Source organism: Nilaparvata lugens, chromosome 2 (assembly GCF_014356525.2).
Source record: "Nilaparvata lugens isolate BPH chromosome 2, ASM1435652v1, whole genome shotgun sequence".
Classification (NCBI taxonomy): Eukaryota; Metazoa; Arthropoda; class Insecta; order Hemiptera; family Delphacidae; genus Nilaparvata; species Nilaparvata lugens.
This window is the reverse complement of record NC_052505.1, coordinates 64,456,587-64,470,756: the sequence shown is the minus strand read 5'-3', so window position 1 is coordinate 64,470,756 and position 14,170 is coordinate 64,456,587. Positions and strand designations below refer to the sequence as shown.

Sequence of the window (14,170 nt, the reverse complement as noted above, 5' to 3'; positions counted from 1 at the left end):
ATCGCTCAAAATGATGAAAGATTCACGGCTGCTAACGTACTCCTTTAACCAGTGACCGCACTTGAACTGGCTCTGATTAATAATTGAGCCCTACCTTGGAATAATATTATATTATATCCATCAAATATGATATATTATATCCTTTCCATGTCCACATCATCATTTCACATACTGTACCCGCTCTTTCGAGGAAAACGTTCAGTAAAAAACTTCCACAAAAATTTGGAAAAACAGACTATCATAAAAATTTTTAATTCCTAATAACGTATACTGTAAATCATTTGCGCTCTTTATTTCCTGTTTGAAAAAGTATATTTTAGCTTTTCATATTGACATCTTCTATACTTATTGAATAAAATCTCAATGCCCATTGCAACTTCAAATTCAAAATAATTAATCACAGTTATATCTATGCAATATGCAAGTGTAAATAAGACAAAAAAACTCACGTCCCTTAAATAAGAGTGCCGTCTCTGGTGGATGTGCTGCCACATTTCCTCTTGTTCGTCAAGTAAATTTAAGGGCTCATTTCCGAGCTCGGGATTTAGCTAAGTTCTAGACTTTAAACATCTGGAGCCAGAAAATTGGCTTTCCGAAACAGGGCGTAGTGATAGTTTTTATGGTACCGTAATCTTTATTTTCTCATTTCTATAATTATTGGAGACGTTTATTGCCTTGACGAAATGAAACATTTCTAAATAATTCAAAATAGGTAGCAGAAACTTCACACTATTTTCTCTTTATTTTATTTTGTTTTCAATTTCATAGTTTTTCGAAATTCAATTTAAACGTGGACTAAGACGACGCCCCGTTTCGGAAAGCCAATTTTCTGACTCCAGTTGTTTAAATTCTAGAACTTAGCTAAATCCCGAGCTCGGAAATTGGCCCTAATATTTTATATCACTCCAATTATTCCGTCCATTCAATCCATCCAGCTGTATGTAAGAGTGAATTAACGAAGTTGATAAATTGTGGCCCATTAAAAAAATATGATTCCACCTCTTGGCAAGATATAATTAGCAACGTCCCGTCCGAATCCCTCCTCACAGGGATAATAAACCGATTTTCAGTCAATGAATCGTCATAGTATTTTAACCAGGTCTAGTAGACGCCAAAGTAGATTTAAATAATAACAATAGAGTACTTAAAGTGAGAAAACGGAAAAAAATGACATGAATTCTATAGGTAATTAAAATAATAATGATGTTTAATTCATAAATAGTAACCATATACTCAATTACAATTTTACGATATAATTCTAAACAAAAACACTTATTTTAGAGACAAAATGATCAAATTGTTAAAAAAAGATCACCATTACACTACTTTAACGAACAGAGCGCCCCAATATTAGATTTTATCAGCTTGTAGGCTATACAATTGAAGAGATGTAGGTTATTACAGAATGACCCAAAAAGAATGGTCGGCTTTGAAGTGACTATAACTTGAATAATTTCCAACATATATTTTATCTCTATATATTATGAGTTTGTTCAATTGTCTAATTTCAGAAAACGTCATAATTAACAAAACTGATAAGTCGTCGACGTTCCATTAGGTGACGTGATTATCTTTTGGCCTTTGTTTGCCGCTCTTTACAGTATCACGTATGTTAATTATGACGTTTTCTGAAATTTGGCAGTTGAACAAACACAGAAATATAGAAAAATAAAATGTATGTTGAAAATTATTCAAGTTATAGTCATTTAAAAACCGACCATCCTTTTTGGGCCATTCTGTATCTTGCAACAACAGAAAACATTCAAGTAATAACACAACGTTCACATCACACATATAAGGAACTAATTTTATCATCGGAAGAAACAAATTATCAGCCATACTAAGTAATTAAGATAAGTATTGAGAACAATATTTTCAATAAGTCAAAATCACACTGATTATCCAGAAGCGAAATGCTAGTTGTAATTCAATACAGAAATGGGATTAGTGTTAATCTAGCTCTAGAAGATCCACATTTACGAGTAACATTTTGAATGAATAACGAAATACAATAAAAAACTGGTTATTTATCTAGTAATCAGTCTGCTACTATTTACATTTCATTTTACATACTACTATATTTATTTCATTTACATTTATGACAAACTGGCACACTGTCAAACGAGAAGGAGGGCATTTCAAGCCCTCCATTTAACTAAATAAATAACCATGTTTTTCAATGTGTTTCGTTATTCATTCAGAAAAGTGTTGATTTAAGTTTCATTACTTTACCTATCATTCCTTTACAAACTAAAACTTCAATCAGCCACCATTTTTGGTATCATAGAACATTTTTATTGATGCCATCTTTCCAGTTTTAAAAAGGCCTTTAAAATGATGTAGCACACAATGGGTGTTAACATTTAAAATATTACAGTTACAACCCCTAAGTCACCCTCTTATGAGGGGTTGAAATTCAGTTGTACGTCAAAAGATAAGAGTATTCGTCCAATAACTTATCCTGAAAGTTACAGTATTATAACTACAACAGTCTCCAACTTATTGAAGGGTTCCCATACATTATGACTTACTCTGTATAAATACATTTTCAACTCAACTAACTTAACTATATGATATGAGTAGAATAACAGTTTCTTTGTGTAGATACCTCTCCGTGTGTGTGTGTGTGTGTGTGTGTGTGTGTGTGTGTGTGTGTGTGTGTGTGTGTGTGTGTGTGTGTGTTGCCATGCTATCAATTTATCCTAAATAGGTTGAATAGCATTTTTCACCTATTAACCTAAAGAAAGTTATCGGCTCCAAAATGGTAAATTCTTGATAAATTATGAATGGATTGCCATGCTACCAATTTCTCCTAAATAGGTTGGATAGCATTTTTCACCTATTAACCTAAGGAAAGTTATCGGCTCCAAAATGGTAGATTCTTGATAAACTATGAATGGATCTATTGCTTATGAATGAGAAATCCAGTTTTCAGAGCAAACCAACTTATAATCTTCAGAAGAATTTTGGCAATATACAACACAAATCCACAAAACAATACCTTACACACTTAAGCATCTAGCATCATCACAAGCTAAATACTTATCCATTTATATAGTTGAAAAACAATGGCTATAGGCTTGTAGACACACAAAACAATTTATACAAATTAGAACACCATAAAACTGTTCAAAACTCAATTTAAAACATTAAAAATTCAATTAAACAGAAAAATATTCAGAGAACACAAAATTAGAACACATAGCCAGCCACCATTTTTTAGAGAGAAAGCCTCTAACAAGTACAGAGCAAAGCCCCACCTCAAAAACAGTGTCGACATTATGAACACGTCACCAATATTAAATTCCAAAAAATTATAAATTACAAGTTTAGAATTTACATTTTACATTTGTTCTCAATAAAACTTTATTTCGAAACTGTTATTTTAAATTTATATATCCTCTATATTTATCTGTTAACTCAGTTTCGGTGATACCATGGAATGTGCAACACAATTATTTACGATAAATTCTCAGTTAAAAAGTTGTCCGCATATCATTTACTCTGATATTTACTATCAAGTTTTATAGATCTCAAATTGAAGATTCGATTTTAATCGAGAAAAAATGTAATATTACAGGATCTATTGCTAATGAATAGGAAATCCAGTTTTCAGAGCAAATCAACTTATAATCTTCATAAGAATTTTGGCAATATACAACACAAATCCACAAAACAATACCTTACAACACTTAAACATATAGCATCATTACAAGCTAAAATACTTATCCATTTACACCACACCTGACATCATTTCTGTAACCGGTGACATATTTGTCTCTATTTAGTATAATCTTCCAAAATATGGAATATATAATAATACATGTGGTTTGATAGTCATTCTTGCAGACTATACCACTGCTGGCCACCAATGTAAATGGAGGGGGGGTTGTTTCTTCTCTCCTATAATATTTACCAAAATTATGCTAAGTTTACTGCTATCAATTCATCTACCGGTATTTGAATCCTTGATTGATTGGGAGCTTTTAGTGGATTCGTTCATTCAAATGCACAGATTATCATCATTGTCACATATTCTAGCAAACATAGTAACTACGAGCCAGGAACTTCAATGAAAAATACTTTTTAAAATTCAACCTCAGGTTTATTGAACTCATTAACGAATCAATAGAAATCATGTCAAATTTTCAAACAGAGTTAATCAGAAAAAGAAGGAATTTCAATCTATACATTTTGGGAACCTGCTAACTTGCTGCAACTAAATTTGGGCCTCGGTCATTCTATGTACTAGATTTCAAGTTAAATAAAAACAACAGTTTGGCACTCACCATTTCAACAATTTCACATTTTATTTTTGAGACCACTTAATCCAAAACTCAATGAACTCAGACGTTATGAAACTCACTACACTCTACTTAAATTAACGCACACAATTAACCTCTTAATTTTACATCTACGGATTCTATCAATTTTAGATTACTATACAAATTACAACAAAAGTACTGATAATGAAAACTTTTCAATTTGTCCCTCTGGATGGGCAACAGACCCATTCAGAGGACTGAGGCTCGCGCACTGTTACATGATTTTCTGTTCATGTCTCAATACCAACTGTGGCCTTTTCACTGAAAATTATTCCCCCTCCACGAGCATTGAGCATAACTTCCAGTGGAAAAGCCAAAGCTGCAAAAAGGTCAATGCTCATACAATTTTCAAATATAGTGGCTTTTTTGACATGAAATTGAAACTGTATTTGAAAATGCACTAAAATTGCTTTAATTTCGACAACTAAGCAACAAGTTAGCAAATTCAAACAAGACAGAGTCAATTCTCACACTAAAAACGCAGGGTTCAACATACAGTTAGAATCAATGTTCATTTCAGTTCAAAAACCTGAAAAATAATATAAGATACACAAAAAAAACTACAATACTACCCTCTCAATATCACACTATTACATATATATAGTGTTTATGAACTCCCTACCAATACTCTAGGGCATTGTTCCTGGGTGAAAAACATATCTGAGTATCATATTTAAATTGTCCGGAAGTCTTCATTTAATCAAACAGCGGCCATTTTGATTTTTTCACTTGTTTTTCCTTAATAATGGTTAATCATACGAAATTGAAACTTTGCACAATCATTCATAACAACTGGACAAAGCTACAAAAAAAATTACAATAATTTTTAAATGTATAAACCACAATGACGGCCATTCAAAATTTTGCTTTTCAAATAACTCAGAAACCGTTGGTTTTACAAAAACTTTACAAGAATAGCTTTTTAGTAAATTAAATTGCCTATTGATTGGTGCCCAATTTTCCAAGATTGGACCAATATGAACTAAGATATGGCAGCTTTAGTGGTTGGTGACCCGCCTTTAGAGGGTTATGTAACGTTGTTTTGTTGTTCGAATTAACCTAAAATCGCTTAAAATTAACATACAATGCAAATAGAGATTGTTGCATCATTGCGATGCGACTCTATCAGCATGCCTTGGTTTGTACTGCAACAAACTTTCAGAGGTCACCTATCACTAAATGTGCCATATCTCAGTCAATATTGATCCAATATTAAAAAATCAGGTACCAATTGATAGGTAATTAAATTTACTAAAATGGTTATTCTTGTAATTTTTGGTAAAATCAACGGTTTCCGAGTTATTAAAAGAGAAAAAAATTAAATGGGGGCCAGTTTGTTTTATGAAATGTGATTTTTTTTTCTTATTTGAAAAATTATCGTATTTTTTTTAGCTTTGTCTAGTTGTTATAAATGATTGTGCAAAGTTTCAATTTCGTATTTGAAACTTTAAACTTTAAAAAGTGTTTGACAAAATTAATTTTTGCAGGCAATTTGGAGGTACGTCATGACCCACGACCTTTTGGCTGTATGTCGTGCCGACATAGACAACATGAAAGTCATAAAAATGGTAATGGCTTTGCCACACCTGCCAGCACAGAGAGGACCTCCTCACAGCGACCGAGTTCCTCCCTTCTCAATAGTTGATGGCCTAAATGCAATCATAGATTACATTAATGAGGGAGAGATGGATGCTCGGTTGCAGAACTTAACAGCTTATGTGAGGAGATTCTGGGTGGGTGTGATTGGCGTGGAGTCATTGTCTACTTTTGGTTGCGCCAGGAGGACCAACAATGACCTCGAATCATTCCACGCCCAACTTCTCTGTGCGTTTGGCGTGAATCTCGACATATGGAGCTTCATAAGTAAGTGATACACTATTATTGGGTCGATTGAATGAAACCTAGAATCAAGCGACTAGCACCTAGTCATTACTTCTTCCTATATTATTGATAAAATTTTGTTGTTTTGAATTAAGTGGTAGTACTGTAGGCTACTATAGCAAAGACAAAAAGATCATGTGCTAATATTTTCTGTACGATGTAAACAGCACGAAAATAATTTGTGGAAATTGGAACGTTGCAAAATACGTATTGATCAACGTTGTCCGCAGATAAATAAGAATAGATAATTAATCGATTATCATAAAAAATTATTAGTATCCATTTCAATACTTTTTTGCATAAGCAAAACTAGTTTCGAGCACTCATAAAATTCCTGGTTCCACCTAGGCCTAGTTAGTGCTAGCCAACCTCATTCAACCGATTCCAAATTGGAATTATCAACTGCTCTGGGTTTTATTCAATCAATTTATTTTTAGGCACTCTATATATTTATAATAGTTAGATAAAAGAGCAAAATGACAATGATTCATTCACTCACTCACTCATAATCAACAGAACTAAAAATCTACTGGACCAATAGGCTCAAATTCAACATAGTTGGCCAACTAGAGGCGCTCTAAGAACAGATTAGAAAAATTTCCAGAGATTTTTCCAGAGAGGCACCCAAGAACAGCATTTTTCCAACGTTTTCTCAGCTATTTCAAGAACTAATTGGCAAAAAATGTTCAAATTTGATACACAGGCTCTGCTGAGGTATGAAAATGTTGTATTGGTAGGGTTTTGAAATAACGCCCAAGTTCCGACCAAGATCAGCGCTTTTTGAGCATTTTTCCTGCGTTTTCTGGGCGGAGCCCACTGGCTAGACAGATGAGGCGAGCGAAGCAAGCCTTCCGGCTAGTTCAATATGAATTCATAGTTAAATTCGAGTTGTTGTTGAATATTCAATTAAGAGATAAGATAGGCTGTCCATGATATTAATAGATAGAGGATGCCTTCTGGTGTATTTTATTCTGTGTTGCTCATAGTGCCATGCGATGTTGTATCATCTAATCATTGACAAACAAGTATACATCCCCCCCCCACTCATAGTTCATGTTCATCTTATCTTAAACTCCTATATTATAAATTGACAATTGATTATTGTTTACGAATCACTACCGTACCGTACTAAACATGCAACAAATTGATTATAATAATAATAATTATTATTATTATTAGGTATTTGATTTTAATGAAACAAATGTGTATTCCAAAATCATTCAGCTTGCGTTCACACCAATTTAAATCTGCACTTGATCAAATATACAGCTGCAAGATCAATAAAAAAGTGGTTCAACTGATGAGAGCACAGTAGTTATTTCAAGTCCTTTGAAGTTTGCAATTGTTTAAAATTTTCTTGTAATAAGCTTTGAATTAATTGCTTTTTAGGAAGGCTCCAGTTAATAGAGAGAACCTCCTATGACAATCTCATTAGAGTACATAGAGAGATTGCGGTCAACCGACCGAAAAAAGACAAAGTTACTCGCGATGTCAAGAAGGCGATCCGTCGTCTTATAAACGGCGAGATCACAATAATACACTTTCTGAGTGCAGTGGCTCATGGTGCCGACAACATTGTCAATAGGCCACTGCCTCAGAATGAGTGGTTCCTTCTTGACATCGCTGGAGAGGAAGAAGTAATGTGAGAAGGTAAGAGTCAGATTGGCAAGATAACCATTACAATCAATGGTCGACAGCCAAAAAGTTACATATTACTTGTACCTTAATTTTAGTATGTGGAAATTATCATTTATATTAAAGCGACAGAGTGATTTTTGAATAGTTATTTTTCATTTCAAATGGGACCCCCGATGAATCCTGATGTCATACTTATTCTTGTGAAAGAAATATTTAGCTGTATCCATAATTTTTACCAACTCTGCACTAGTGACACCCTGGGTTGGAGAACTCACTCATGAAATTTTGTATTGTAATTTTTGAAACGCGCAACTTTTAATTATACAGAGTTGATTAAAATTATGAAAACAGCTAAATATTTCTTTTACAAGAATTATTTGAAAGGATGTTTCATTGGGGATCATATTTGAAATAAAAAATTACTCTTTCGCTTCAACATCTTTGTCCCTCATATGAATCGAAATTCATTTTTTTTTTTAAATGAGAAGATGGTCATGTGATACATGATTTCAATACAGAGTTCCAAGAAAAAACCGCACATTGATATCTCAATCCGTATCAATTTTTTGATGTAAAAGTTGCAAATTAGCTGAAATCATGTGTCAGCCCAAGAAGGACTGTCTGTGTGACAGCTCCCAAATAGCCTCAGCTGATGTTATGAATGAATGGAAAAACTGTAGTAATTGCATGCAATGAATTCGTCAGCTGGCTTAATGATGAATAACAACAAATGTTTTTCTTGAGCAATTTCAATGTTATTTGTTATATCCTGAAAAAGGACAGAGGAGTCGGTAAATTTTGTTGTCCAACGAGCTTGAGCTGTAAAGAGTCGAAGAGTATGTGTTCATAATTTGAGTTGATTGATCAAATCTTTCAAAAGTTATTGTTGAATATTCACACAGACGGACAACGACTTTGGCCTTGAGTTGAGAGTAAAAACTCGCTAATGCTCGATTAAATATTTTTTATGGATTCTATGTGCATTTTTATTGATTTGTATGCATTTTCTATATGCATTTTAGTGTGATGTTACTATAATTATATAAATGTCCTAAATATTTATTGATAATCTACAGATGTGGTTCAATCAAACTAAACATGTGATGATATGATGTTAGGAACTCCTGACTCATAAACTAATATTACTGTGTTCATTCAAATAACTGATTTAAAAATAATTAATTTTCATCTTTTCAGGTTGACCGTATCTCCAGAAGAGGTTGTAAATATTAGGTAGATAGGAAATATTATTAGGTAGATAGGAAATTATTAGGATAGATCTGTAAATATTAATGTAACTTATTATCTCCAGAAGAGGTTGTAAATATTAGGTAGATAGGAAATATTATTAGGATAGATCTGTAAATATTAATGTATTATCTCCAGAAGAGGTTGTAAAAATATTAGGTAGATAGGAATATTATTAGGATAGATCTGTAAATATTAATGTATTAATATATAAATAAATAAATTGCAACTTGAAAATTATGTAGAATATGAAGACTTTTCATTTCTATCATTAAAAAAAAAAACACCTTGTGTGACTAATTTGTTTCAAATTTTCGATGTAGTGTTTTTTCTCACATGAAAAATCACTGTTGTTGGGTCTAGTCCAACAAGGAAAGTTCAGACTTGATCATTGTTGAAGCATTGTCCAGATGCTGCATTACAGATCTGACTCGACTAAAATTATAAAAATTATAATGTACAGCAGACAGCATTGGAATATTCAAGAAATAGATTGAGAGTCATAAGAAAATATGATTGGACTAATGTGAATAATAGTGCTTACTATTTAATTTATAAAATCTATCACTTTATTTTTTAATCACACAATATAATACAACTTGGATAAAATATAAAAATGAAAAATATAAATGAATGTTTAAATATAGATTGAAATACAAACCTCAGTACCCTTTTAAATTATTTTATCACAACATGGTTCGGATATTAAATACCATTTTCAAGTTTGAAAATGGCATTTAATGTACGAATCATGTTGTGATAAAATAATTTAAAGAGTACTGAGATTTGTATTTCTATTTATATTACAAAAAGCCCTAAAGAAAAAGACAAATGAGTGTTTATATGTGATTGAGAAACTACTAGACCAATTATTATGAAAGTTTGGGAATATGTTGTGTGAATAAGTCTTAAGTCTAGTAACACACACATCAATTTTTGAACTTACGATTTTATGCCATCCTAATAAATTTGATTAAATTGAACAAAATTTGACAAACATATATTATGATGTGATCATGAGTTTGTCAAGCTCCTGGTAGAGTTTATAAGGACGAAAAAAATTGTTCATTCAAAAATTGATGTGTGTGTAGTTAGACTTTGGACGTTCGATAAAAACTTGTTAGAATTTTTATTGTACAACCAAAACTTGAAGTAGCTTTTAGACACATTGATTTTATATCGTGGACGTGCATTTTCAATTATTTGCTCCAGCTGCTTGCCAGCAGTAACATATTGCCATTTAAAAGCCAAAACATAAACTCCCACACATTTTCTTTTACCTTTGAACCAAATAAATACAATTTATTAGGTCATGTTTATTTATGACTCGACTGCCTGCGTATCAGCCTGCAATGTAAACGCAATGCTGTGACAACGTCCCATGTTCATGAACATCACAATGTCCTACTTTTGTTTCTGTTTGTCTGGTAGGAATATGCACTCGAAGATGTGAGACACTCCCTAAAGTAGGAACTTTGAATAATTTTACCCATTGAATAGTCAATATTGTAAATAAGGATATTTATTTAAAAAAACTTTTATTTTTCTGAAATACAAGTTTTTTAAGTTGCCCGGTTTGAAAAAAATGTCATAATTAGTTTGTGTTTTATTTCTGGTTCAAAATTTTTCTTAATAACTCAATATTTTCAAGTTCTGAGAGTTTATTGAATGTCATCATTCTATTATATTCGGTTTTAATCAAATCAAATTCAAAATTTTTAGTTTTATTTCTGGATTGAAAAAAGAACTCAATCAATTCAAGAGGATAGCATAACCTATCATTTTTATTCATTCATAACTCCACCTTCATTGTATTATCATTCATCCCATCATCATCACCTGGCTTACAATACTTCTACAAAGTCGCCTTTGTAAAATAATAAATAATCAATATTATTGATTGATAAATTAACAGGATTGGCTCGTCAAGTGCTTCAAAGGCCTAGAAATCTTTCTAGTTTGATCACCGTATGACTTGTTATCATAATCACCTCGGTCGGTCTTCTAAAGCTGCGTTTATACCAAAGTTATTAAAAAATGTTTATTTTTCCTTCCTTATAGATTCTATTAGATTAAACGGATCTTGACAAACACATAGGCACATCATTTGTATGATAAGCTACAGTATGTTCAATCTAATAGAATCTATGAGGAAGGAAAAATAAACATTTTGTTAATAACTTTGGTGTAGACGCAGCTTTAGCTAGCCACTGAAAAGCCTTCCAACGGATACCACCAAATAGTAGCAAAACTGCCTTAAATATTACTAAGAATATTTCTGATATGAATTATGGAGTTGTCTGATACTTTCATTTAGGATGAAACTTTCATTACACATAGGATGTCTGGCAAGTCAAGCAGTTTATTCAGATCCAGTTATTGCAGATGCGGCTCATAGTTTCCAATACCGTACCTATGATTGACTCTTATTGGTAGAAATACGGTATATTTAACTTTGAATATCATATTTTTACCCTTTTGAGAATGAATATTTCTACAAATTTCGAATTTTATTTGGGAAGCTGTCAATTGTAATTAGGAATTGTGAATTGTAATTGAGAAATAGTAAGATGTAAGTTACATGGGAAGTTGTTAATTGAAGATTAGAAAATAATCCACTTGTCCAACGTCATATTCCATACTTGCATTCTTTGCATGAATTTTAATTCATGAACAAGATCAACTGGATTTTCAATCAGATTTCTTAATTAAAACAGAAACTTCTGACTAACAAATCTTATTACCGCATCTCAAATTGAATTCATACTTTCTCAAATACAATTCACTATTCTTATATTACATGATGTGATAACTTTTAAATAGGTACAAATGTCTATTCTCAATTATTACAATTGATACTTTCTTGAAATTTAAAAAGGTATAGATTATTACAAGTCTGGTATAGGTAATACCTACACATTTATAATCAATTCAACCAGATTTTAGCGAATACTTAGCCGTGATAAAAAATAACGATTTAATAACAATAATAATGCTTTTATTAAATCAAGAGCTTTTACAAACACAATTTTGAATCAATACAATATAAAATACCTTTAAAAATAACTTATCCACTGAGTAAACTGAATTCCATTCAATCACAACAATACATGAAAAAGGATTGTCTGTTTCATTGTTAAATACCTTGGTGAAATTGGTCAAAACTGATGTTTGAATTGATTGCAAAATTCAAACGTTCCCCTAAAGGCCCTACCACAAAAGGTTGCAACAGCTGAAATAAATGCAAATTACTTACACCAAATTGGCTTCTAATTTTCAATGCCACTCCCAAGAATTTCAATAAAGTCTCAACTGTCAATCCATCAGTGACAGGTAACTCTTTCAATAAAGACTCAACTGGATTCTGTAATTTGTTGTACAAACTTCCAAAAGGTGAAGATGCACTTGGGTCTAAACGAGGGACACCTGTGGAAATTGCTGGATTAAAGTTGAATTGACTAGGTTGCACTGGCATGAATTGATGTGCCCCTGCAGGCAGAATGTTCAAGGTCAACCTTGGATTATTTGTCCTGAGAGGAGCACGACCAACTGGCTCAACAGGAATATAAACTTCAGGTCTGCCTACTTTCTGCAAATTTTGTGTTGGAGGCAGCACTAAAGTAGTAGTAGTTGCAGAAGCCTCAGGGACCGTTGGAGATGACATGGCTGTTGAATACGGCACTGGTGAAGCTCCGCGGCTAGGAGGTCCAGGTTGCCAATTTGACAATGATGTAACTATCCCTAGTATTTTTTCTATACGTTGATCCAAATCCGAAAGCAAGCTCTCTTTCTTTTCAAAACGGGCAAATGTCAACAAGTGGATAATTCTATTTGTGCAGTGGGACACATTGGACATACTTTTGAGGAAAACCTCCTTCCTATTCTCGGCCTCCATGTCCCCACTTAAACTAGCACACCAGCCCTCTATCCATCCTATAATATTGTCTATTTGACTTAATTCAGACTTGGCAGAGTCGTCAGAGTGATTATACCTATGTAACTGTCTTTCCCCCTCACCATGCTCTTTTCGCACCTCTCTATACTTCTTACGTAGATCATCTACACTCATAGGTTCAATTTCCTCCCCGGGATTCCCATGGTTCTAAGTTCAAAATGAATCTGAAACTTTACTAAATGATTAGGGTTAATAGCTCGAGCTAACAAACCTCTCATTCCCCACCTGAAGCTATTTTCTCCTCTATCTCATGTTTTACTTCCCAAAACATACTTGATGGGGACTCTGTGGATTCTGTTCCCTGAACAGTCTGATCCCTTACTTCCCGGGTAGTATCTGAGGGTTGTCCGGACATATTTGGGATGCTGGTTTCCATCTTGTCAAGCTAGAGCAAGCTAGTACAAAAAATTGAAAATAAATAAAAATATTAATGGCAAATAGAAAATTTCAAAATCGTTGTGTTTTAAGACCAAGTCTTTAAAGTTCAAATTCAAAGTCACTTCATACCTTGAATTCAATTCATACTTCAAACTCAACTCAGAATCCAACAAAAGGTATGCAACATTGTACAAAATTAGACAAAGTAAAATTATCATGTATAAGATTCTATCTTAAATTTTAGATCTTGTAAGGCACATTAACTATCAGTACTGTCAATATTATTAACATTTCCATGCTAAGCATCTTCAATACTAAATAACCAATGATGATTGTCTATCTCAATACTCTAAATGAAGATAAATGGATGCATTAAATTATTTCCACTCTCAGAAATCTAAATTTATCCACACCTGACTACAATACCCTAACCTGTGATTGATCGACAATCAAACCACATTCCTCAGGTCAGACTGGCGGTCAAGCTGTCATGCTTGGCAAGCAATGAATCAATCAAATATATTAAGTGATAAATTTGGAAATATGGATATTGAAAAGATATGTCTGAAAAATATAGAATTTGGAAATTTGGTATAGTTACCAAAATAGCAGAGTGCGGCGCAGCTTACTGTCACACTTAAGAAATGTTTGTGTGAACAGTGTTATTGATTCATCACTTGAAAGAATCCAGCCCGACCACTTCTAACCTAGGGAAAGGGGTCTAATCAATCTAAAATTCACTGAC

The 14,170-nt window shown here is 32.8% G+C and overlaps 1 protein-coding gene across 2 annotated transcripts in view; it reads left to right on the top strand.

The window, feature by feature from the left end:
• Positions 1–9,339, top strand: part of LOC111053797 — a 50,708-nt gene extending 41,369 nt beyond the window's left edge. The window contains exons 2-5 of one of the 2 annotated variants that reach the window (XM_039422457.1): positions 5,813–6,188; positions 7,596–7,856; positions 9,042–9,098; positions 9,272–9,339. In XM_039422457.1, the coding sequence (XP_039278391.1) occupies positions 5,831–6,188; positions 7,596–7,852 (615 nt within the window). In that variant the 5' untranslated portion in view covers positions 5,813–5,830 and the 3' untranslated portion in view covers positions 7,853–7,856; positions 9,042–9,098; positions 9,272–9,339. Of the gene's footprint in view, positions 1–5,812; positions 6,189–7,595; positions 7,857–9,041; positions 9,099–9,161 lie in introns of those variants that run through there. The other variant, XR_005570612.1, reaches the window with a different exon arrangement.
• The last annotated feature ends 4,831 nt before the right edge of the window (positions 9,340–14,170 follow it).